This window comes from Hoplias malabaricus, chromosome 5 (genome assembly GCF_029633855.1).
Source record: "Hoplias malabaricus isolate fHopMal1 chromosome 5, fHopMal1.hap1, whole genome shotgun sequence".
Classification (NCBI taxonomy): Eukaryota; Metazoa; Chordata; class Actinopteri; order Characiformes; family Erythrinidae; genus Hoplias; species Hoplias malabaricus.
In genome coordinates, this window is record NC_089804.1 from 44,955,322 (window position 1) to 44,981,548 (window position 26,227).

At 38.1% G+C, this 26,227-nt stretch overlaps 4 protein-coding genes and 1 long non-coding RNA gene across 5 annotated transcripts; 3 read left to right on the plus strand and 2 right to left on the minus strand.

Annotated features, from left to right (window-relative positions):
* Positions 1-233: 233 nt before the first annotated feature.
* Positions 234-5,000, minus strand: slc48a1a (solute carrier family 48 member 1a). The gene is made up of 3 exons (XM_066672283.1): positions 4,751-5,000; positions 3,836-4,003; positions 234-1,468 (listed from the first exon to the last, which is right to left on the minus strand). The coding sequence occupies exons 1-3, from the start codon at positions 4,878-4,880 to the stop codon at positions 1,332-1,334; spliced, it is 435 nt and encodes a 144-aa protein (XP_066528380.1). The 5' UTR covers positions 4,881-5,000; the 3' UTR covers positions 234-1,331.
* A 10,214-nt stretch (positions 5,001-15,214) lies between these two features.
* On the plus strand, positions 15,215-16,000 carry LOC136697522 (histone H1-like). Its single transcript, XM_066672695.1, has one exon. It carries the CDS (start codon positions 15,339-15,341, stop codon positions 15,975-15,977), a length of 639 nt encoding a protein of 212 aa, XP_066528792.1. The 5' UTR covers positions 15,215-15,338; the 3' UTR covers positions 15,978-16,000.
* Positions 16,001-16,529: 529 nt separating this feature from the next.
* Positions 16,530-21,182, plus strand: LOC136697524 (histone H2AX-like). The gene is made up of 2 exons (XM_066672697.1): positions 16,530-16,931; positions 20,758-21,182. The coding sequence occupies exons 1-2, from the start codon at positions 16,549-16,551 to the stop codon at positions 21,155-21,157; spliced, it is 783 nt and encodes a 260-aa protein (XP_066528794.1). The 5' UTR covers positions 16,530-16,548; the 3' UTR covers positions 21,158-21,182.
* On the plus strand, positions 17,698-18,206 carry LOC136697523 (histone H3). The gene has a single exon (XM_066672696.1). It carries the CDS (start codon positions 17,769-17,771, stop codon positions 18,177-18,179), a length of 411 nt encoding a protein of 136 aa, XP_066528793.1. The 5' UTR covers positions 17,698-17,768; the 3' UTR covers positions 18,180-18,206.
* Positions 21,183-22,430: 1,248 nt separating the features above from the next.
* On the minus strand, positions 22,431-24,438 carry LOC136697526 (uncharacterized). Its single transcript, XR_010802708.1, has 3 exons — positions 23,996-24,438; positions 23,325-23,479; positions 22,431-22,663 (listed from the first exon to the last, which is right to left on the minus strand). It is a non-coding gene; the product is annotated as an uncharacterized lncRNA (long non-coding RNA).
* Between the last annotated feature and the right edge of the window lie 1,789 nt (positions 24,439-26,227).

The window sequence follows — 26,227 nt, forward strand, 5'->3', positions numbered from 1 at the left end:
TCATTGTAGCAGTGACACTGAAATATGATAAAACTCCAGAAGCACTGCTGTGTCTGAGCCATTTTATAACTCAAATGAAGGCCAGAATGAAAAACTGGGAATGAGATCCACCTCTAAGTATTAAAGAGGGTGGAATTTCCTCACCCCTGACATAAAATAGTTTGTTAACACAGAAATATCACTCCAGTTCCACATGGCTATTTTCATACCCCAGCAGAAACTTCAAAACTCAATAGTGGACACTGAAACCCTTTAATGGTTCTATATGCACTTTGACAGAAGTACAATTTAAAAACACATGACAAATATAGAATTCGGTAACTTCATGGCAGGGATATAAAGATTATTTTTAAATTGACCTTGAGCAATTTTTAATTTGCAAGCATACCACAAAAAAAAAAAAAAAAAACAAAAAAAAACACACTTTGATCTATAGAAGACTGCACAGCAGTTTTGGGTATAATTTTCCCCCATCAGGACACACTACATTTTGGCATCAATGAAAAGACATGTTTATCAAATATGTCAAAAAAAGATATTTCTCACAGGTGTGTAACATTTTTTTAAGAATGAAAGCATTGTTCGATTTATGAGAAGGGAAACCAAGCAATTCATTCAAGTTTAACATTTTAATACAGATTCCTACGTGTGTGTCCTACTGGGAAATGACAAAGAGTTGTTGACCTAGGACTTTAGTAGAAACCAGATCTGGTGATTAGTGGCTTTTGTTGCTGTTTGATTATCTTTAACTGCTCTAAAGAAATATTGCTTAAGTTATGTTCGTATTTAATGCATATATAACATTACAATCTACAGATTATGGCAAACACTCTAAATAGTGTTCATGTAAATAATACCAAAACACAAACATTACATCAGAGAATGAAAAGTCCACAATCAAAGATGGAAATTACTATGACTTCCATAAGCTATTAGAAATAGCTTAGTGCATGTCTTTCATTGGAAACTCTCCCAAGCATTTCCTTGCCTCACAGATGGAGAACAAGTAACTGGCAGCATTCATATGAAGGTTTTCTCAAGTTGCTTTAAACAACACTTTCACTGATTCATTTAAATATCATCTTGCATTTAAAATGATGAAAAAGGAATGGGATGCAGACAGTCTCTTACAGGATTGATTCTAGATCAGCGGAAAGGTTGAACACAGTCCAGCTTGTTTGTGGTGAAAACAGAAAGAATAGTGTAACCGAAGATATTTATCCACTTCTTCCTGCTTGGCAAGCTTGATCTCTTTCTACCCACCTCATGAATGGCAGGTAAAGCCACCAATAGGTAACAACAAGTCCGTCCAGTTCCAAAGACGTAGCCATTCAGAAGTCACTGAGGATACTGATGTCAGCAAATTCCTGGCGGTACCGGTAGGAGTACAGGCCGAGGAGGAAGGCCCACTTAAACGTGAGGAAGCTCCAAACACAAGAGAGATAATAACTCTTGGGATCTGTGAATGCTGTGAACAATAACACACTTCATTACTTTAACTGAACAGATGTTGGTAGAAATAAATGCTTTTTCAGGGACAAGCATAAGGTAATCACAATTTTAATTATACACTGAAGGATCAATGGATTAGGAACACCTACCTTGTATATTTTATTAGCACCACTGACCATACAGGAGCACGTTGTAGGACTACAACTACAGACTGTAGTTCACCTGCTTCACTGCATACACACTTAGCCCATTGCATCCTGCTGCTCAATGGTCAGGACACCCACAGTGTATGATTTAAGTTGTAGATCATACTCTACAAGGTGGACCAATAAGGTAGGTGTGTCTAACAGAGTGGACAGTGAATGGACACAGTGTTTAAAACCTCAAGCAGCATCACTGTGTCCAGCACATTACTGTCACTGCAATCTTGAGAACGATCCACCACCCAGATTATACCTGTGGGGCTCTTAACTAATATAGAGCAGGGTGAAATGTGGATAAGAAAATATGCAGCGAAACCAGTGGACAAAATAGTTTAACTGTAGAATTACAAAGTATAAATATAAAACGGTTAGAGGGTAGACACAAGGTAGGTGCTCCTAATCCAATGATGGCTTATAGATTTATACGTAGGAAGTATAAACCTTGTAAATTTTTACATTTTTAGATAATCTGTATCGACTGATGTATCTGCTTGCAAGACAGATTATCCAAAAATGGCGACAGGAAGCCCCACAGGAAGTCCCGTCAGTTGGGCTACTATGGTGCGATGTTAGAGCTCCCTCTTGAGTACATTTCACCATTCTACATGCACACGTCAGTGGGTGATATAAAATGTCCCTGGAATTAAAAGCTGCATTCCAAAGCTTAGGCTGTGGCTGAGGCAAGATGTGTCCTCGGTAGGACTGTCCTATGAAGACTCCTTCTTAGTAACCAGGAAACAAAAATGAACTTATAAATGCTCAAGCGCCATCTTTAAACCTATACATTTCAACTGTGATTAAAAATATATACTAAACGTATGCTTTCAATGGGACTGTAATATGCCAATAAGCTTTTTGATTAAATATGGTATAGACACAAATAGTTTACTTAATTTATTTTACACCTTACAAATTAAACAAATGCTGAAGGTCCGAATAACTTATTTATTGTTTTGATTGCTTTTGCCATATAAAACTGTCTGCATCATCTCTCGCTACATGCAACAATATGCAATATTACTTCCAATTGGTTGCATTTGCTAATAGGGGATTTTACTTATTGTCGTACATAAACATTCTAAAAGCTAACGTTAACATCAGCAATCAGCGCTTTGGAGAAACAAACGTTCTGTAACGTTCTACATACAGTTCCTGCATTTTACGCATGTGTACCACCCTCGCTCGCGCACGCGCCTCTCTCTTTCTCTCTCTCTCTCTCAGCTTGGACTAGTTAGTAAGATGCTGCGAGAACTTTCAGTGAGGGTGGGATCATTTATAAGAAGGCTGAAAACTTTGTTTGCTGCATTACAACTTTCTGGTCTTAATTGGGACTGTGATTAAAAACAAAGCTGTTGCTACCATTTGCACTTCTCTAGGTGTTAAGTCTTTTTATTTTTTATTCATAGAATATTTTCTACAGAGATTAGATTTTTGATTACTTATCTGAATAAATAAAGACAATACATGTCTTCGTTATTCTCAAATATATTTCTTTGTTGAAGCTAATAATACATTAGTGCTAAATAAATATTAATTGATACTAAAAATAAAGAGATGCATGTGGCTGGGTGCTGCTGTGTGCACTAACATTTACTTTTATTATTTATTCATGTAAGTTTTACGAATGTTTGTTTTGTCAGAAACAGATGCTGCTAGCTGCTTGTAAATGCTGTTTTTAAGTGCACAAATTGATTTTTCACTGCAGAGTGCAAAATAATGTTAATTTAAGAACATTATTTCAGTAGTTTGTATCTCATTTATTATTATTACTATTAATTAATTAATTGTATTTTATCCGTTGCGCACAAAAAAAAAAAAAAAAAAAAAAAGATAGAGAGGCATAATATTACAGCCATCGGTTGCCCTGCTCTTTAAATATTCAAAAATACTTATCATTCGACCGCTATAAATCATTAAGATTAAAATAAATACATATTTTTTATTGCATTGAACTATTATTTTTTTTTACCACAAATGCATTAAGTGCATCTTCAAAATAGTATCTTTATAGAAGTAAAGTCAAAGTAAAAAGATTTTTCCCCAATAAATTTTGGAGTTTCTATTGGACCATTCATCATGAACATTTCAGACAACATGAAGGACAGCTGCTGTGTTCAAATGATGAAGGTCATTAAAAGAACTATCCCCACAACATGCTGAATTACTCTGATCAAACTCACCTTGTTTTTTAGTAATCGCAAGAGTCATAAAGGTAGCAAAAGCAGCAACAGCCAGCATTGAAAACACTGCACTGGCAAATATGAAGAGTCTGAGTCCCTTTAGCCATGTGCGCCAGTAGTCCTGTATGTACATTATGTGTGTAACCAGAACCCACAAAGCCAGCACTCCTGAAAACACACAAACACATTCAAATAGTGAGCGTATCATACCTATGAATCTACCAATGTTTGTTCTGAAATTTTGTGGTGTCAAGCTGATACAGTTTACCCGTAGATTCTATATGGCCATGTAAGTCTCGTACATAGTCAAAAATATCCTAATACGATTAATATAATATGACACATTGTGGCCACAAAACATAAACAACTTTGTCAGCCTAATATTTGTTTCACTTTCTGTTTTCACACCATGGGTGTAGTGGCATACTAGATTATTTGAACCAAAAAGCCACATGAGATCTAAAATAAGATGTTTAATTCTCAATAATCAGGATTAACGGTTAGTTTCTGTGTACCACAATCGAGAGACAAATATATATGCTACGGCAAAAACAAAACTTTTCGCAAATCGTGTTTAAGTGTGCTCACTGTGAAGTGTATTTTAACCGGGTAAACTTGTTTTCAAAAACACCAGGGTGTGTGATTTGATAGTGTTTAAACATTTGTAAAAACTGAAGACGTTAACATTAGCTCCGGCGGCTAACCTCGACCGAATCTGGGAGGGCAGCTTAACACATCAGTCTGTTTTACGGAGTCTGTTTTTGTTGTGCAGCCATTTCAGCCAGACCACCGGTACAGAAAGTGATAGATAAACATTAAAAAAAACAGATTATGAATACATAACTTGCGGTTTGCTATGTCTGATGTTAACGTTTCACTGAACGTAAAAGCCCCGAGAGTCAGGCGGTTGTTTACCTGATAATCCGCCCATCGCCGCCGTCCACGGTTGCCAATAAACCACATTCCACACGATAAAAGCAGACACTCCGAATAAAAGCCCGAACGACGCGTAGCCCACACTCAGGTACGTCCTGTGCCACCCCATTAATGTAGCGATACTAAACTAATAAAACAAGAAAACGGCCTAAAACCGAGCCTGAGTGCACACCACAGCAACCCAGTGATTATGTAACACAGCAGCTCTCAGTAATGTGAGACTTCTTCATTCCTTTCTCCAGTTCTGAGCGAGCCGGCATAGCGCCACCTATTGTAATAGTCATGCACATAGCAATATTTATATTAAAAATGACTAATTCTCCAAATAATTAAAAAATAAATAACTAAATAAATAAATAAAAAACAGATACAGAAGTTTCAGACCACAGACAATGCAAAAACAAACAAACAAACAAACAAAAAAAAACATCATTAATTTATAAACAACACAATATTTCAACTTAGGGTGAGTCCAGAAATCAATATTTGGTGGAATAACACTGATTTTTCATCACAGCTTTCATATGTCTTTGCATGCTTTCTATTAGTCTTTCACGTTGCTGTTGGGTAACTTTACGCCACTCCTGGCACAGATATTCCAGGAGCTCTGCTTTGTTTGATGGCTTGTGACCATCCAATGTAATCTTCCTCTTGATTACATTCCAGATGTTTTCAATGGGGTTCAGGTCTGGAGATTGGGCTGGTCATGATAGGGTTTTGATCTTGTTGTCCCTCATTCACACTTTGATTGTCCTGTTGAAAAAAACAATCATCAGAATTGGGAAACATTGTCAGAGCAGAAGGAAGCAAGTTTTCTTTCAGCACAGTTTTGTAAGTGGATTGATACATGTGTCCATCACAAAGACAAATCTGCCCTATTCCAGCATTGCTGAAACACCCCGAAACCATCTCTGACCCTGCACCAAATTTTACAGTGGGTGCGAGACACTCTGGCTTGTAGGCCTCTCCATGTCTCCATCTAACGATTACATGACCAGGTGTTGGACAAAGCTGAAAATTGCCCTCTTCAGAAATGACCTTACTGCAGTCTTCTACAGTCCAGTCCCCTTTTTTGCTTCACGTTGATAAGGGGCTTTTTTTTCTAGCTTTGCATGACTTCAGCCCTGCCTCCAAAAGCCTGTTTTGAACCGTCCTCGCTGTGCAGTTCACCCCAGCTGACGCTTGTCATTCTTTTTGTAGGTCACTTGAAATCATCTTACAATTGTTAAGTGACATTCGAATGAGGTGCCGGTCATCGCGGTCAGCAAAGAGACATTTTTTGATATTTGCCAGTCTGTAGCTTTGTTGTCCCATGTGCTTGCTGCTTGACCTTGTTCATATGAACTGCAGTTTTTGAAATTTTCAAAATGTAAGCAAACTGATGCTCACTATGTCCCTCTGCCAGTAAAGCTACAATTGAACCTTTATTTTCAATGCTTTTGGCATCGTCTGTATTGTTCTATAACAAGTGAACAAATTTTAAAAGATTATTATAATGATTTTTACTATTATAAGCAGCTGAGTAAATTGTCAATTTTCAAAACAATTTTTATTAGTCAGGATATTGTCCATATTGGCTCTGAACTAATTGCTGAAAGTCTGGACCTGATGTGACTGTAAGAATTTTGTCAGCCATACATCCTAGAGCTTAGAATAACAAGAAAAATAAGAAAAATACTGTGACCCATTTGTCACAGTAATATGACATGCAACAAATTATCATCAAAAATGCTTATGTTTTTAACTAACAGACACCCCAGACTAACCATTTCTGCAAAGATATCTGATATTAGAATATGAATTTGTCATGTAGTGGTTTGGTCAAGGGACAAGAAACAGAGATGTAGGTATATGCAGGAGATATAATATTATAAGTAACACAAGTCACTGATGAAGACACAATACAAGACACTAAGAAATCTAGAAATTCAAGAGAGACAAAACTAACTAAAAGATTACTGAATCAACCCGGTCTCACATCTATAGGTGATATAGTCACATATATAGGGGACTGCAATTCGTGACATAGTCGCATATTTTCGACATTTTATGCAACATTATCATGATCATAAGTGTATGGGTTATTACGTACAAACACTATGTGACAGTAACATTTAACAAGTAGTAACAAGTTACAAGTAGTAAAACATTTCCTCATTACCGTCATTACTCATAACATAGAAAAAGGCATAATGCGAATTACAGCTCATAGGTTCTTATTCCAACAAAGGCATAAAACTTTTTATAATATTTCTCCTAAGTGATGCTTATTATTGGTGTCCTACTTTAGATTTAACGCTAATGAGAACATTTCTTTCACTTAACGTTATTTTGACTAATTTTCAAAAGGTTAATACTGAAAAGGACATTTCTCTAGCCATTATTTGCTTCGATATTTTAGCAAATCATGAGTTTGTAACATTATATTTTTCGTAAATAAAAATAAGACCGTGGTATTAACGGATGGTAATGACGCCTTAATGAGGAGTCATCGTCGTGTTACTATCACAAAACATGGGGCACTGATATGACTGAGTTTGTATGGTAATTGCCCATTCACTTATGATCGTAATATTGTCACATAAAATTTCAAAAATACGTGACTATGTCACGAATTGCAGTCCCCTATATATGTGACTATATCATGAATAGGTGTGAGATCAAAAATACCAGAGGGAATAACAGAACAAGAAACAGAGAGAGATAATAAACGAGACAAACTAAAACATTAACAGTAAACCTAAACACAGAAGCTGGAGCTAAACATAGTCTAAACACACAGAACAAGGAGCAGAACATGGAACTAAACATACTCTAGGACATGAGACCATAACAGGAATAAACACAGAACCCTGAAAACAACACCATGGACCAAAGACTAACAATGTCTCACAAGAAGGAAATCCAGGCACAGGCCATAAGAAGACAAATAAAACAAGAAACACCTGTGAACTAATCAAGACCTGTGACTCTAGAAACACGAATGAAGGGCATCACATGACCAGATAGAACATGAGGGCTAGAAGATAGCCCGACAGGGGAGCACAACAAGAAACAATACAAAACAGGACCAAAAAAAAAAAAACTAAAAAAAAAAAACGGCAAATGTTACACTTTTGAAGGGTGTACATTGAGAAATATGTAAAATGAATAAACAAATAAATACATTTTGGTCAAAACATGGCCAATTTTAAGAAAATATCAAATATCAGTTAGCATTTAAACCTCAAGTGATTACATATTTGAGTAGCCAAGAGTCTTTAGAAAAGAAAACAACGTATTGAATATGGCTAGGCCACATAGTTATTGTTTAAAGGCAACTGAAAGAGGCACTGAAGAAAAAAAAACAAAAAAACAAACGGACTAGCAAAATTCAATATAGCTAGGGTTCTAGGAGTTAAACAAATCTAATTCTAACGATAACTATCAAAGCACATCTTGTAATAAGATTAAAAAAACAATGAATATACACCAGTGTGACAGGGACTGTAACTTTCACAACATATCACATCTGCAGCAATAGTTTCATGGTCTTCTACACTGGGTGTCTAACGCTTCTTTACTGGCTGACTACAACACTGCTTTGTCCAACCATGGAATATAGAGAATTTCTGCCAAGGAGAAAGAGAATATTCAATTATAAAGACAACAACAAAAGAAGAAGATGCAAAAATATTACCTGACCTTTTGGATGTCCTGCTGGATACTCTCCTTGATATAGACTGAATCCCAGAGTCTTGTTTGCTTTCAAAACAGCGGATGAGATCCTTTGTGCTCAAACACAGAATTGATGACATGACTGTGAAAGTTCTATCTGACATTGCTCGATGCCGGTAGTCGGCGGGCCACAATTTGATCATGAATACTTGTAGGCTTGTGTCAACTAGAAAAAAAAGCTGGCAAAGTCCAGTGGGCACAGGTTGGTTGAAAAGATGTTGAGACAATGTCTTTGTTTGTCGTCAGACGGTCAAAATATTGTTAAATTTGGAATATTTTTTCCTGACGTCCATGTGACATTCGCACAGTAGTTGTTTACCAATTTAATTTTAGGTCATTTTGACAACTTTAGTCATAATTTGTGCTGTGTATTTAGTGTTTCACACTAGAAGTCTGTATTCAGAAGATCACATTTAAACATAAAGAATGTCAAATATACAAATATACATCTAAAAAAAAACATAAAAATAAATAAATCATAGCAAATATTTCAAAGTGTAGCACTAATACACAAACAAACAGTGTCAGATTAAAGTAAAATATTACTGCATTTATTTATGCTACATGAAAACATATACAAACATATTTCAAATAACTTTCAGTTAAGTAAAAAATCAATTTACATCTAAAAGCCAGATTTAAATGTAATTAAGTTAATAAAACATATATTTTAAACATATTCCATATTTTAACAGGGTTAGGAGCTCGGACATCCGGGGGAGACTCGGAGTGGAGCCCCTGCTCTTACACATCGAGAGGAGCCAGTTGAGGTGGTTCAGGCATCTGGTCCGGATGCCTCCTGGATGACCAAACAGTGTGGGGAACAGCCCTGGAGGGCCAGCATCAAGTTAAGCATCAAATAGCTTAAAATGGAATGATGATTAGCTTGGATGATTGAGGGCTTAAACGTTCATGTTTTAAACATTCCAGTGTTCAAGGAGCCAAGCACGAAGAGCTCCTGCACAAATTCGAGAACACTATGGGGTTCTAAATTGTTGCACAAATACAAAAGAATGAATCTTGATAGACAACTGACAAGTGAGACATCACTCAGCTAATAAACAATAAACCTGTATCATCTCCAAAGATGTTAAAAAATTATCTGGTTACAGACCAAATACTCTTATATTGCAATGATCCACAAGTAACCGTCTGATCACAGGAGTAACAAAATTATTTAGCAAACAATTGCTTTTTAGCTACTGGAAGTTGCTTGAATAAAAAGCTATATTAGGGAGAGATTGTTCTGTGAAATCTCGTTTGATTAATTTATTATTATTTATTTAGTGTGTTTTAATTATATTTAAAAACTTTTATTTAAATTTTAGTATCTAGTTTAGTATTAGAGACTGACATTTTTGCCCATCTTCTTTGCAAAATAGAACGTCTTTGAACAGCAATTTATATGTCTTGCCAAAGATGCTCAATGGAATTTAGGTCAGGACTTTGACTGGGCCATTCTAACACATGAATATTTTTTATCTAAACCATTCCACTGTAGCTCTGGTTGTATGTTTAGGGTCATTATCTTGCAGGAATTTGAATCTGCGTCCCAGTCTCAAGCCTTTTGCAGCTTCCAACAGGTTTTCTTCCAGGAGTGCCCTGTATTTAGCTCCATCCATCTTCCCATCGACTCTGAAAAGCTTCACTGTCCCTGCTGAAGAATAGCATCCCTACAGCATGATTTTGCCACCACCATGTTGCACAGTTGGAATGATGTGTTCAGGGTGATGAGTAGTATTAATTTTCTGCCACACATAGCTACATATTTAGGCCAGAGCGTTCAACTTTGGTCTCATCTGACCAGAGCACCTTCTTCCACATGTCTGCTGTGGCGTGAACAAATGACAATTCTTTGTCTTTCTTTCAACAATGGTTTTCTCCTTGCCACCTTTCCATAAAGGCCAGATTTGTGGAGTGCATGACATAGTTGTCCTGTAGACAGATTCTCCCACCTGGGCCTCTTGGCTTCTCTCCTTGCTCGATCTGTCATTTTTGGATTGAACAGTGCTCCTTGTGATGTCCAAAGCTTGGAATATGTTTTTATAACCTGACATTGCTTTAAACTTCTCCAGAACTTTATCTCTAACCTGTCTGGTGAGTTCCTTGGTCTTCATGATGCTTTTTGTTCACTAGTGTTCTCTAACTGAGGACTTCACAGATTTTGGAAAGTGAATAATTTCATATTAAATCTTTATTTTATTCTGATTCTGTTATATTTTGCTTTAGGTTGTTGTGGACTCTTTCAGAGTTGTTTTTCTGTTCTCTGCCTGTGTATCATTGGTTTATAACCTTGATGCTTGGTAGAGGGGGGGGGGGGTAACATTGAGGGTGATAACATATTCTATAATGTTTGTTTGCTCCCACTGACGGCACTGGAGTCAAGCTATCCGCACTTTGGAAACTGACGGTCAAGCCATCCGCGCTTCAAATCCGAATGCACGTATAGGCGCGTCATTACGGTTTTTCATTGCGGAGAACACCACATCCGCTTAGGGACAGATAGAGTCTGAAACCCGCGTTTGAGCAGCGATGTCTCTGTTACTAAATAAATGCACGCAATGCTAAAATGGACTAAATGGGCTAAAATGAACAAGCCATTAGGAATATATTTCGTTTTAAATCTCTTTAAAGAGGCAAAATACGCTTTGATTATTTCATACATTTACGTATTTTTTTTTTATTTTTTTTTACTTTTCTATAAACACTTAACTGGCTTTGAATAGTAATCCTGGTGGACATGTAGAAATACAGATTACATTTTACTGTCATTAAACAGAGGTAGCTCACTGTATAATATTCTCATGGATTTATACTGAATTCCTACCAATATGGATTTCTCAAAAACTACCCATAATGCCTAAACCATTCCACTGCCATTAAACAGAGGGGCCTCGAGGCTATTACCTGTATGATTTTGGTAGAATTTCACTGTGTACTTTTCTCATAAACACATACTGAATATTTAAAAATATGGATTTCTCAAAAATTACCCATAATGCCTAAACCATTCCACTGTCATTAAACAGAGGGGCCCCTTGGCTATCAGCTGTATAATTTTGGTAGAATTTCACTGTGTACTTTTCTCATAAACTCATACTGAATATTACCAACATGGATTTCTCAAAAATTACCCATAATGCCTAAACCATTCCACTGTCATTAACTAGAGGGGCCTCTTGGCTATCAGCTGTATGATTTTGGCAAAATTTCACTGTATACTTTTCTCATAAACTCATACTGAATACATTCCAATATGGATTTCTCAAAAATTACCCATAATGCCTAAACCATTCCACTGTCATTAAACAGAGGGGCCCCTTGGCTATCAGCTGTATGATTTTGGTAGAATTTCACTGTGTACTTTTCTCATAAACACATATTACATACGTACTGATATGGATTTCTCCAAATTTACCCATAATGCCTAAACCATTCCACTGCCATTAAACAGAGGGGGCTCCTGGCTATCGGCTGTATGATTTTGGTGCAATTTCACTGTGTACTTTTCTCATAAACTCATACTGAACATTTACCAATATGGATTTCTGAAAAATTACCCATAATGCCTTAACCATTCCACTGTCATTAAACAGAGGGGCCTCTTGGCTATTAACTGTATGATTTTGGTAGAATTTCACTGTGTATTTTTCTTATAAAGTCATATTACATATTTACTGATATGGATTTCTCAAAAATTACCCATAATGCCTAAACCACTGTACTGTCATTAAACAGAGGGACCTCTTGGCTATTACCTGTATGATTTTGGTAGAATTTCACTGTATACTTTTCTCATAAACTCATACTGAACACTTACCGATATGGATTTCTCAAAAATTACCCATAATGCCTAAACCATTCTACTGTCATTAAACAGAGGGGCATCTTGTCTACCAACTGTATGATTTTGTTAAGATTTCACTGTATATGTTTCTCATAGAGTCATACTCAATATATACCGATATGGATTTCTCAAAAATTACCCATAATGCCTAAACCATTCTACTCTTATTAAACAGAGGGACCTCTTGGCTATCAGCTGTATGATTTTTACAGAATTTCACTGTATATGCTTCGCATAGATAAGAAAGTATTTGATGCGAAAGTATTTGGCCCCCTTGAACTTTTCAAACTTTTGCCACATTTCAGGATTCAAACATAAATATATGAAATTTTAATTTTTCTGTGAAGAATCAACAACAAGTGGAACACAATCGTGAATAAAATAAAATATCAAATAAAAAACTGAAAATTGGGGCATGCAATATTATTCGGCCCTCTTAATAATATTGCATATTTTATTTTATTCACGATTGTGTCCCACTTGTTGTTGATTCTTCACAGAAAAATTAAAATTTCATATATTTATGTTTGAATCCTGAAATGTGGCAAAAGTTTGAAAAGTTCAAGGGGGCCAAATACTTTCGCAAGGCACTATATATTCTGCTGTTGCATCCGTGGTCTCTTCCCTGCAGTTACATAAGCATGGCATGCTGTACTCTGGGTTGCTCTGTAGCGGATGGATGCTCTCATTTGATTGGTTGTCATGTAGGTTATGTTCAAAAACATAGACAGCTAGGGTTAGTTTCCAACCTATACCGAACCACCTCTATCCCCCCAACTCCAACATCCTAACAACTTGAACGTTAATAATTATCAAAATTATGAAGAACTTGAATTACTGTGTATTTCCAGATTCTGTTTAAAAACAGCTGTGCAGTCTGCCTTCCAAGCATCACAGAAAAACAACTGTAACTCAAATGCTTTTGCCATATGATATGAAAATGAACAAGCTCCTTTCCCATGGGCTTCAGAAAATATCTTTCTTATCTATGCGAAGCATATACAGTGAAAATCTGTAAAAATCATACAGCTGATAGCCAAGAGGTCCCTCTAGTTAATGACAGTGGAATGGTTTAGGCATTATGGGTAATTTTTGAGAAATCCATATTGGAATGTATTCAGTATGAGTTTATGAGAAAAGTATACAGTGAAATTTTGCCAAAATCATACAGCTGATAGCCAAGAGGCCCCTCTAGTTAATGACAGTGGAATGGTTTAGGCATTATGGGTAATTTTTGAGAAATCCATGTTGGTAATATTCAGTATGAGTTTATGAGAAAAGTACACAGTGAAATTCTACCAAAATCATACAGCTGATAGCCAAGGGGCCCCTCTGTTTAATGACAGTGGAATGGTTTAGGCATTATGGGTAATTTTTGAGAAATCCATATTGGAATGTATTCAGCATGAGTTTATGTGAAAAGTATACAGTGAAATTTTGCCAAAATCATACAGGTAATAGCCAAGGAGCCCCTCTGTTTAATGGCAGTGGAATGGTTTAGGCATTATGGGTAGTTTTTGAGAAATCCATATTGGTAGGAATTCAGTATAAATCCATGAGAATATTATACAGTGAGCTACCTCTGTTTAATGACAGTAAAATGTAATCTGTATTTCTACATGTCCACCAGGATTACTATTCAAAGCCAGTTAAGTGTTTATAGAAAAGTAAAAAAAAAAAAAAAAAAATACGTAAATGTATGAAATAATCAAAGCGTGTTTTGCCTCTTTAAAGAGATTTAAAACGAAATATATTCCTAATGGCTTGTTCATTTTAGCCCATTTAGTCCATTTTAGCATTGCGTGCATTTATTTAGTAACAGAGACATCGCTGCTCAAACGCGGGTTTCAGACTCTCTATCTGTCCCAAAGCGGATGTGGTGTTCTCCGCAATGAAAAACCGTAATGACGCGCCTATACGTGCATTCGGATTTGAAGCGCGGATGGCTTGACCGTCAGTTTCCAAAGTGCGGATAGCTTGACTCCAGTCTGACGGCGGAAGAGAGTAACAAGTCGCGACCAAGAAGCATCTCTGTAAGCTTTTCGATCTCTACTTTAAAATAAAACATCCTTCTTCACACGTGCGTGACTCTGTCTAATTCATTCTCAACAACCTCAACCAACTCCTCAATCCAACACAGAACAGGTGTAATTATATCATCATCGTCTTTTCCGCTTTTCCATTTCAGGGTCGCGGTGGCAACATTGGCATAATCTCTATAATAAAGACGCTGTTCTTTTGTGTAATAAATTTATATTTACAACTTCAGACGTGTCTGCGGAAAATCTTCTTCTTTCACCATCATCCACACCGCACCACTCCACTCCACTCCACTCCAGAAGAATAAACGACAGTGTTAAAGGACGTTGGTTAAGATTGTGTTACAATGCCGCACACCTGACGTGACACTCACACCCACACGCGTCTGTGTGCAGACATATACACAAGCCATATACTACGGCTCCCACGGACAACGTCCTCGCACGTGTGTTTTACTCAGTCTACGAGAGCTCGTTTTCCAAATAGTAAACGGAGCGCTAGGCCGCTGGTGTTTCGTCCACGCTTTGGCCGAGGAGCTTTTCAAAGGTCACGCCAGGGTTTGTCGCCGTTTTCTACCGATTTTCGCGACAAATGCGCCGTCTCTCGTTCGAAATGGAGGTGAAGAGACACACTTTTGAGAGCGCCGTGTGAAACGAGGCGTCGCTACGCAGCCTTTCCCGGTCTCCAATCACACGAGAGAGACGTTTTTAGACGGGCGCGTGGTTTGTTAGTCGCCAAATCGCACCGTTGTTTCTATTTCTGTCAATAAAAGCCGCGAGAAAACACAAACGAGAGCCTATTGGCGAGCACAGCTGTAGAGCGACCGCCGGGTTGAGTCTCCACCGTTCTCATGTTTCTTTTAAGAGCCGTTCCCCTCGGCAGGAAGGAAAGTTCCTCAGAACAAACTTGTCTCTCTGTATACGCGCACTCGCACTCGCTCCCGCTACGCAGCAAAGCAGGAAGATGGCAGAAGTCGCTCCAGCTCCCGCCGCAGCCGCTCCGGCCAAGGCTCCCAAGAAGAAAGCCGCCGCTCGCCCTAAAAAGAGCGGCCCCAGCGTCGGCGAGCTCATCGTCAAGGCTGTGTCGGACTCCAAGGAGAGGAGCGGCGTGTCTTTGGCCGCGCTGAAAAAAGCCCTCGCCGCCGGTGGCTACGACGTGGAGAAGAACAACTCCCGCGTGAAAGTGGCCGTCAAGAGCCTGGTGACCAAGGGCACACTGGTGCAGACCAAAGGCACCGGCGCGTCCGGCTCTTTTAAGCTCAACAAGAAGCAAGCCGAGGCTAAGAAGAAACCAGCCAAGAAGGCGGCTCCTAAAGTTAAAAAGCCTGCCGCCAAGAAGGTAGCAACAAAGAAGCCCGCCGCCGCCAAGAAATCCCCGAAGAAGGCGAAAAAGCCCGCGGCCGCCAAGAAGGTGACCAAGTCTCCAAAGAAAGCAAAGAAGCCTGCGGCCGCCAAGAAGGCGACCAAGTCCCCCAAGAAGGCAAAGAAGCCCGCGGCCCCCAAGAAGGCTGCCAAGAGCCCCAAGAAGACGAAGACAGTTAAACCCAAGGCAGCCAAGCCTAAGACGGCAAAGGCGAAGAAGGCTGCCCCCAAGAAGAAGTAAACGTGCAGTTTACCTTAACTTTTCATTCCTTTATAAAAACAAAACGGCTCTTTTAAGAGCCAACCACGTTTTCCCTCCAAAGAGCCATATTTTCAGTTTCCTCCGTGAATGAGAATGGATTAAGAAATGTGTCCGATGCAAAGCACCGCGGCAAGGAGATAATGCACTATTCATTTATTGGACTTTCTTTTACATGTATTATTTTCAACGAGAATGGGGAAAGAGCGGAACATGTGAAAGTATGATGTTTTTTATGGTTATTTAAGTTTTTTTCATTGAAACCTCCCTAGATCTTAAATATAATTTCTACTAGTCTCACTTTACCTTAAAATGTCATAGGGAAATAATTCTTTTTTTTCTCTCTCCATAAAGAAAACAAGTCCACGTAATATGATGGATATGTAGACCGAACAAAATTGGAAGAAAAAGTGGGTGGACCGTAATCTGATTGGTTGTTGAGTAGCTGTTGTTTGTATCCAATAGGAACACAGCCAGTTTATCTATATGAAGAGTGTTTTTAAGCCAGAGCTTTTATTTTAGCTTTGGGTTTCATTTGAATAGTGATATTACAATGAGCGGCAGAGGGAAAAGTGGTGGTAAGGCTAGAGCCAAGGCCAAAACTCGTTCATCCCGTGCTGGGCTGCAGTTTCCAGTTGGTCGTGTGCACAGGCTCCTGCGTAAGGGAAACTATGCTGAGCGCGTTGGCGCCGGCGCCCCGGTCTATTTGGCGGCGGTGCTGGAGTATCTGACCGCTGAGATTCTGGAGTTGGCTGGGAACGCTGCCCGTGACAACAAGAAAACCCGTATCATTCCTCGTCATCTGCAGCTGGCCGTTCGTAACGACGAAGAGCTCAACAAACTGCTCGGAGGAGTGACTATCGCTCAGGGCGGAGTACTGCCCAATATCCAGGCTGTGCTTCTGCCCAAGAAGACGGAGAAGGCAGCCAAGACCAAGTAACACTACTTTCTTCATCTGAAAATACCAAAAGGCTCTTTTAAGAGCCACCAACCTTTGCAAGAAAAGTGCAATTGAGTTTGAATTAATGTATAATATAGGTCAGTAATAACACCTGTATATGACTTGCTATAATATAACATAACCCCCTGCCCCCAAATATGAGTAACTAAACTGACTTTATATCTTGTGGTAAAAATGAGTTTTAAGTAGTTTGAGAAGAAAAATTACTGTGTGACTGAGATGTAACATGTCTAAAATTTTATTAGCCTTTTGAAGTACCACAGAAACTCATTTGCATCTCAAGATGAGCTACATGCTTATCGTGGTTTGAAGTTCTTCAAGATTTAGAGTTTAAAAAAATGACAGATGCCTGTTCTCCCCCACGAGCAGAGAGAGAGAAAGTCTAGCGTAACAGACAAAGACAGACCACCGCCCCCTGTCCCCCGTAATTGTTCCTAGACTCCATTAGCTCTTTAGCATTCGTTATTGGAGGCCTTCTGACAAGCTAAGCATGATATACATTTGAGTTTCTTAAACCAGATTTTGTCAAAACTATTTTATATAAACTTTCTGTTCAAATGAGTTTAAACCATTAGATACCTTAAGGATAAATACATAATCAGTGTAGTATAAAAATATATGGGAATAAACTGTAATTTGAAAAGTTGGAGGGACTAAAGCCGCCCAATAGCGTTGAGGCGACGAAAGGAAAGCCGTCCGTTTGAAGGCGGGAATATCCCCGACGCCCAATGAGCTGCGAGCTGCTCCAACGCTTAAAAGGGCCATGAGCTGAATGACCTCTCATTCTCAGACGAGAAGGAGAACTTGATGCGATGGCAAGAACTAAGCAGACCGCCCGTAAATCCACCGGTGGCAAAGCCCCGAGGAAACAGCTGGCCACTAAGGCCGCTCGAAAGAGCGCACCGGCTACAGGTGGCGTGAAGAAGCCTCATCGTTACAGGCCCGGCACTGTAGCTCTCCGAGAGATCCGCCGTTACCAGAAATCAACCGAGCTTCTCATCCGTAAGCTGCCCTTCCAGCGCCTGGTACGTGAGATCGCTCAGGACTTTAAAACTGACCTCCGCTTCCAGAGCTCCGCCGTCATGGCTCTCCAGGAGGCCAGCGAAGCTTATTTGGTTGGTCTGTTCGAGGATACCAACCTGTGCGCTATCCACGCCAAGAGAGTCACCATCATGCCTAAAGATATCCAGCTGGCCCGCCGTATCCGCGGAGAGCGCGCATAAATCCATCGCCTACTTAGAAAGCGATACCCAAAGGCTCTTTTAAGAGCCACCGACCTGTTTCAGTCAAAACGAGTAAAAGTCTCCTCTTTCGCTGAAGAATGGGCTTCAACTTTATTTTATTTATTTATTGTTTTTCTTGTCAACATCTGCATGATACTGTATATAATCTACAGTCATATGTAGAGGAAATGGATGAAAAGATGTAATGTTTACAGAGATGCTAGTTGTTCCTCATTGCTGCTCTATGTACTGGCCATGAGTTTATTAATAATGGAAATCCAAAAAGACCAGAAATGTATAGGTTTTTTTTTTGTTTTTTGTTTTTTTAAGGCTCTTTAATCTCTAGGACACAGCGTGTTCGTGTGTGTGTTTATATATCGTCACTGTTTGATTAAAGCACTTGTCTTCATTTTTAGCTGTTTTGATTCTTTTACGTGTTAAATGTGGACATTAATCTCTGTTCATAGCGACTAACGAAAAGCTGAAAACGTCCAGCTTCTTTAACGAGTATATCCTTTGGCTGCTATCTCCTTAGAGGAGTTACATGCACTGGTAAATGTACCGTATGATAGGACACTTGAGCCAAACGTGTTTAGCGACGAAGATGGAGTTGAGAAAAAAGGCAGGACTGAATACTAAGGTCCAATGTAATGCACAATAATTTATTAAAAAACTAGAAAAAAGGAGAGGAAAGAAACACATTAAAGGAATAAAGGATAAACATGGAAATATTATTTGTAAATGAAATTAGAAAGAGGAAAATAATTAAATCCATATGTGAAGAAACTTATAATAAGTTGCTTATTAATGAGGAAAAATTAAACAATTTCCTGGATTTATCACCTAATCTAGATGGGGTTGATTTAACTCATATGACTGCACATATAGAACAAAATGAAACAACAGAGAGTTTAAATGATGGAAAATCACCAGGACCTGATGGTCTACCAGCAGATTTCTATAAAGCATGGATCTTTTAGCAGAATATTACAATCGGCATTGAATATGGGATTTTGACAGATTGTTTTTATCATGGTGTTGTCTTCCTTATTTATAAAAAAAAGGCGGTGACAGTGATCTCAACAATTGGAGACAGATCAGTGTTATGAGTATAGATTACAAAATTTTAGCAAAAGTTTTTATGCGTAGAATGAATAAACGTTTATATAAAAGTATTGAGTCTGAGCAAACTTGTGCTACAAAAAGGGAGATTTGTGTGGGATAATTTATGTGTAATTAGAGATCTGATTACAGATGAGCATGCTGAAGATTTCTTTCTTATTAGTTTAGACCAGAATAAAGCTTTTGATTTTATCTCTAGAGGATACATATGGCAAGTAATGAGATGCTATGGTTTCCCTCATAAATTCATAGACATGATAAAGTTACTATAAAATAAATCGATACTACAAGTAAATGTGAATGGAGTTTTAACTGAAAAATTTAAAGTTTATAGAGGAGTTAAACAATGATGGTCCTGAGTGCAGCACTTTATGTTATGGCTATAAGTCCTCTCTTAAATAGAATTAAAAGAGATCCTAGAATTTCTGGGGTAGTGTATAAAGGTAAATATAGAATTAAGATCTCTGCTTATACAGGTGATATAGCAGATGATGAGGATCAAGGGTACTGGGCCTAATCTGTGTTAAGTGTTTGTTTGTCCTGTTTGGAGATGTCGGGCTTAAAGGTTCTCTGTGTCGTTCCTGGTCCAGCCGGCTGGGCGGGATGGTCTGTGCATCATTTAGCGGGAAGTCTAGAAGCCGAACGGCTGAAGAACTTCAGACTCAAAGTTAACTTTTATACAACGCTGATTTTTTTTCATAATATTTTTTGTTGATTTCTTTTGCACTACACCTTTGTATTATTCACATATGTCATGTATAGGTTTTCTAAATGAATTTTGACCCATAAAAGGTAACTTGATTTTGTTGACTGGAGGGGCAAGACTATGTGTATGCATTCTTTAGACACGCACACACATAGTCAAAAAAACACTAGTCTGAAGACAAAGAAATCTTTGATTAATGAAACAACTTATTGGGTGGTGAATCAATCTCTATAAAAGATCTGTTGATCAACAGTTTTCCATATTTTAAAGTCCAAAATACACACTATCAACCAAAAATAGCCACTTTAAAATACTTTTATCCATTTATTTCGAATTTTATGTCAAGCATTTCCCGACGTTTCTAAATATCCTCAGATATCCTCTGGCAGTAAATGAAAAGATGTTCTATATTTTGCTCTTCATCGCATCTGAGACATGGGCATATTTTAGTGGTGACTTAACAAGTCCATTTAAACACATCTTACAGCCAATTCCACATTACGTTTGTCATATTTTCTGAAATATACTTAGATTGGAGATTTTAAACACACATATATTTTTCTCTTTCTTTCTTTCTTTCTTTCTTTCTTTCTCTCCACACAAAAGGAACAATGAGTGGGTTTGATAGCCCTGGTCTGATTGGTTGTTGTGGAGCCGTTGTTTGTAGCCAATAGTAACGCAGTCGGTTTTACTATATGAAGAGCGCTCGGGGGTTGGCGTACTTTATTCTAGTTGAGTTTATCCAACGAGCTGTAAAACGAAAATGAGCGGCAGAGGGAAGACCGGTGGTAAGGCTAGAGCTAAGGCTAAGACTCGCTCATCCCGTGCTGGACTACAGTTTCCTGTTGGTCGTGTGCACAGGCTCCTGCGTAAGGGAAACTATGCTGAGCGCGTTGGCGCTGGCGCCCCGGTCTATTTGGCGGCGGTGCTGGAGTATCTGACCGCTGAGATTCTGGAGTTGGCTGGGAACGCTGCCCGCGACAACAAGAAAACCCGTATCATTCCTCGTCATCTGCAGCTGGCCGTTCGTAACGACGAAGAGCTCAACAAACTGCTCGGAGGAGTGACTATCGCTCAGGGCGGAGTACTGCCCAATATCCAGGCTGTGCTTTTGCCCAAGAAGACAGAAAAGGCTGCCAAGACCAAATAAACTGGACCATTCCAGGAATCTGGAAATACCCAAAGGCTCTTTTAAGAGCCACCCACATTTACAAGAAAAGTGCAGTTTTTTTTTTTTTTACCATATTTTTAGTACAACTGATATTTCCATTCTTTCCCCTTTACATATGTAAAAGGTCTAAAATTATGCTAAATTTCACATTTAGTGTTTCATATGTGTTCATAAAAGTTGTTCTGAGCTCCGATGTGACTCACGTGTTCAGTGAGACCTCAGTATGTAGTATAATGTTCCCAATGTATTTATGGTAATGTCCACAATTATAATAAACTATCCCAGCTAGCAAAATTGTATCGGCCCACACTCGGGCCGAATCACGCACGCCGGAACAAAAACACTCGGCCGAATGGGGCACGCGGAGTCGGCATTGTCTCGGCCGTGATGTACGGCCGTAGAGTGGGCCTATAGTTCTGGCCCGAGTCTGGTAAACTCTCGGCCGAGTGTTGTGGCTGAGGCGCGGCTCAAATGACACGGTTCTAGTCCGGCAAGTCATAACTAAATCGCGATAACCGGACCACGGCCGAGTTTGAGCCAGAAGCACGCCATTAGTGACAGACTCGGCCCAGATCTGGCTCATTATCGGTTTTAATAGTTTTTCTCTATACGCCGCACGCACACACACAACCCTCCCTTCCCTTCCCTCAGAAAAGGGTACAATCAGGTTTATGGTGAAATTATTGCTTTATTAAATAACTTACACTCTCAGAAAAAAAAGTACATTGTTGGTCACTGAAAGGTACAAGTGTTTAAAAGTCCAGTTTTGTTACATAAAGGTACATTGCATTCTCTTCTCCGGTTGAAGACACGTTTGTAGTATTTCATTATGGAAATCTCATATAACAAAAAAACATAATAAAAGTCCTGGAGATGAAACAGGGTGTATGAAATCAACACATTTTAAAATCTACAATTATAATATAATCATGTTCCCTAATTAAATGTACAAATATGTACAATTGAGGGTACCACCACAATGACAACATACGAAAACCTTTAAACAATGGAAACATACAGCAATTGCAATGTATACAAATAGTACATAAAATCAATACATAGAAAATATATTTGTAACTGGCATTGAAAATTGAAATCGGCAGTGTCATGATTTCCTAAATCCAATTAAAAATCAAATACTGTTTGAAAAAAAAAAAAAAAAAAAAAAAAAAAAATTGGTTTTACACCCTAAGAACTGCCGTTTAAATTCAGACTTTTCTTTAAAAATATACTATGCTAAGGCCATATAACAATAGTACACATTTGACACATATTCATGGCACACATCAGTTTGATCAACAGTTTGCAAGCCTCTGCTGTGTTGTCACGCTTTGTCAATACCTCACTGCCCTCAACAATGATGGACATATCAGCCATATCCTCATCTCTGGCAGCCTGGAGAACAGGGATCTTCAGGATGTGCAGTGTAGTGAAAGAACACTCAAGTGTAGTCACCTCAGTTGTACTCCTTGTTGAATTCCAGCTCTATAATTAAACAGATAGAGATTGTTCTGTTCTCTTCAATATATTTTCTATAAAAATATTGAATGAAAAACTAAACTGCTTATGCATGCAGATTCATTAACTACAGAACTTCAAATGTAAAAGATTATCAGGTTATAGTACAAACGGTTTTACAAACGATTCTGCTACAACTGATGCTGAAGATCTCATCTAAATAAATTAAATTAACCTCCTATCCGCTTTTTTCCCTGCCCACCCGCATTATTCACTGCCCCACTAGTTTTCTTACTGCAGTCCATCTTTACGTAATTACATAAAGAAAATGAATTAGTTCATGTTCATAGTTAATTTTAAAAATTTTAACTAACTTCACAGCTCCAAAAATAAACTACTTCACATGCTTTTGTTTATTTTTTTTTCTCTCAGTAAATAGGCTTCTACCGTTTTCAATATAACCGATGTCTAAAAGGGGAAAAAAATGGCAATCATTTAAAAAAAAAAAGTGACTTAGAAATACTGTACAATAATTTTGAATGCAATAAATTTGAAGGCAAAATTGAATAATTCTACAACACTATACAGCCTTCACACTATGACCTGTAGTCTATTCAGCCTCCAATCCCTATGCCACAATCATATTGAAATGCAGTAGCAACAAATGTGCTTAAAATAAGCAACAAACCATTTCATCTAGATTATCAAGAATGGCCTGGACATCTCCTCCAAAGGCTGCCCTTCTATTCCTGTGCAGTTTAAGGAGTTTTGGCACGTGTCCAGTGCACCATGCAACTGACTCTTCAGGTTGATGGCAGTTATTCTACGAAACTCACTGCATATCTAGAGAGAGAGAAGAGTAAACAATAGAGAATACAGATTATCAGTCATTATGTACAGAGCCTGTACATTTCTAGACAAACACTGGTTCAGTTGATAATAGTTAAGCAGGGATCCAGACTAAAACCATCCCGTCATCCCAAGGCCAAAAAAATAGCCCTCTTTTGGGACGCTTTCATGACAAGTGTGGTGTGCGATAAAACTTGTTGCCTTTAAATAACATTACTGTGGTTGGACAATGCTGTACGCTTCTTGGTTAATAAGTAAATAAGTTTAAAAAAAAAAAAAAAAAAAAAAAAAAAAAAAAAAGTAAATAAATAAATAATCCAAACAGCTGATGACTTCGCATTAAAAGAGTTTTGGAACTGTTTGGGGGAAAAAAGTATCATTTTAGACAAGTAAACTAGATTGGTTCACACTAGGTTTTGCAGTGTGAAACAATCCTACAAAAACTATAAAAAGAAAAATATGCTGAAATGGGCCAGAGTTACAAGTACAGCAAACAAACACACTACTCACCTGACTCTCCAAGAACAGTGCTGGCCATCATTCTCGAACCAGACCAACCAAAGGTTCCTGCTTAACAACCTCCTTCCGCCGTAAAAAAAAAAAGGTTCACTCCAACTCATGTTTGGACCCTTTTTATCCATCTCAGCCCTCATTGCCTTTCTCTCTTCATCCAAAGAATCCTCACTCAGCCCTGCAGGGTTATATCGCAAACATCTTTGTAATCACAAAGCTCACATTTGAAGGTAGAACTTTGGTGACATGTAGATACTTTACTATGACATTTTGAAAGATGACATCTCAAGGAACCAGCTGTTTTAAAGGAACACACACAATTGGAGTGAAAACAGGGCCAGCGTGTACCATGGAATCCGTGGCGTACTCTGTGGTGCTTCAACCGAACATCCGGGTCTTGGCTTGTGAAAGAGCAGATTTTCCACTTCATCTAATGTATCCCTTTTTCCCTTAAAAATGAAAACAATATTAGTGTTAGTATTGTCATTGTACACAAGTATAGTTTGTAAATGCAATTACAGAACCACAAACGATGTAATGTTATTTAACGTGTTTGTAATTTATTTACACACACACACACACACATATATATATATATATATATATATATATATATATATATATTACATTTAGCTAAATGTTTTGATAAACAGATGTTGCTAGGTATAGTGTTAGGTATAGTACTAGTGCTGTTAGACACCTACGAACTTCTCAAAAGCAAAACAAAAAACAAATAGTAGGTCTGAACACTATTTAAGCCTATTCCTAATGTGGAAAAGTAATGAGAAACGTTTTTACCAAACTGATTCATGTCTGTGCATCTGTTGAACCGATTCAGACAATACCGCTATTGTTGTATCTTTTACGGCTTAATCTTGTAATAACATCCTGATGCCTTCATATAAATGATATCAGACTAAAGGAGCGTTGTTGTAGACAGCTTCCTGAATTTTCCGTTCTACCTTAAACTGCTCAGCCAACACTGAGGAGGCTCAATATAACGTTACCTACTCCAGTATATAAGGTGGAACAGAAAAAAAGCCAGCCAACAAGATGCCAACTTAACATTTTCAAAATAGAACTTAAAAGAAAGCGCTCAGGCTTGTTACACAGCCTGTTTGAGTCTGTTACATTGGGCATTTGATTAAATGAAACAAATGGCTCATAATCAAACTTTCCATGGCTACCATCGAGGTGGCAAAGTTAGCTAACATAACAATGCCACAGCAATTTCCCTCACATATTCATGGCTTTAAGATAGTGTTAAAACTAGAAACGTAACTTTAAAATGCTTTGTGAACTAGTTATTTACCTCAATCTTGAACTTCTCCAAACTTCGAGCCACAACAAAGAGAAGTCAACCGTCCTTCGTGCGTATTCCCGAACCTCCCACTGAGCATGCGCAGGTTTATCTTGATCAGTAACTTTTCCAAACAAATTTTCTCAACACATTTGTTTATGTTGTGCCTACAGGTTGATCAGAACAATACATTTCGAGTTAGATGAACTATCACACAATTGAGTTATATTCCCAACACACTATTTCAAGTATAATCAACTAAATTTGAAGATTTTTTACAGTGCATTAATCACTAGCCCAAAATCACTGCTACTGCCTAATAAAGGATTAGTGTATGTGGAATTATATATTTAAAACATTACATTAGACCAAAAACCAGCCCTGAGATTGAGAATGTATTTTAACCTACTTAGCTAGTACCGTAATGTGTTTAAGCAGTTTTATTTCTTACTTTATTTCTTATACTGAGGTATGCGGTTCTGTGTGACACAAAAACCCACACAAATGCTCACATCGTCTTGTAAAATACACCATCAAACCACATAATTACTCAAATTAAAATAACTCATGTATGAGCGATTGTCATGTCATTTCAATGTTTTCTATGTCAGAGGAAAAAAAAGAGCTAGCTAAACCGGTTAGCTATAAAGTTTGTCATTTGAAAAAAAAAAAAAAAAAACGGTTCAATATTAGGTATGTAACATACGTAACATTAACGATGTTAACTACATTTGGGCGATAACAAAATACTTATGTATCCGAAAATATAAGGTTAAATTGAAATACTTACGGGATGAAGTTGTTCCCTAAGGCCGGTGAGAGCTGCTCGCGCCAGAATCGGCCCAGATCTACCTTGCTAGCTGGGATGTAGTTTATATTAAGTTCAAAAATGTTTTCTCACAATTTACTGCTCCTCAGTCTGTTTGCTC

Coding starts and splice junctions, on each gene's coding strand:
- LOC136697523 (XM_066672696.1), top strand. CDS start 17,769: ATGGCAAGAACTAAGCAGACCGCCCGTAAATCCACCGGTGGCAAAGCC.
- slc48a1a (XM_066672283.1), bottom strand. CDS start 4,880: ATGGGGTGGCACAGGACGTACCTGAGTGTGGGCTACGCGTCGTTCGGG. Junction 4,004..4,750: donor GGCGATGGGCGGATTATCAG/GTAAACAACCGC, acceptor GTGTGTTTTCAG/GAGTGCTGGCTTTGTGGGTT. Junction 1,469..3,835: donor TGCGATTACTAAAAAACAAG/GTGAGTTTGATC, acceptor TATTGTTCACAG/CATTCACAGATCCCAAGAGT.
- LOC136697522 (XM_066672695.1), top strand. CDS start 15,339: ATGGCAGAAGTCGCTCCAGCTCCCGCCGCAGCCGCTCCGGCCAAGGCT.
- LOC136697524 (XM_066672697.1), top strand. CDS start 16,549: ATGAGCGGCAGAGGGAAAAGTGGTGGTAAGGCTAGAGCCAAGGCCAAA. Junction 16,932..20,757: donor GAGAAGGCAGCCAAGACCAA/GTAACACTACTT, acceptor TTATCCAACGAG/CTGTAAAACGAAAATGAGCG.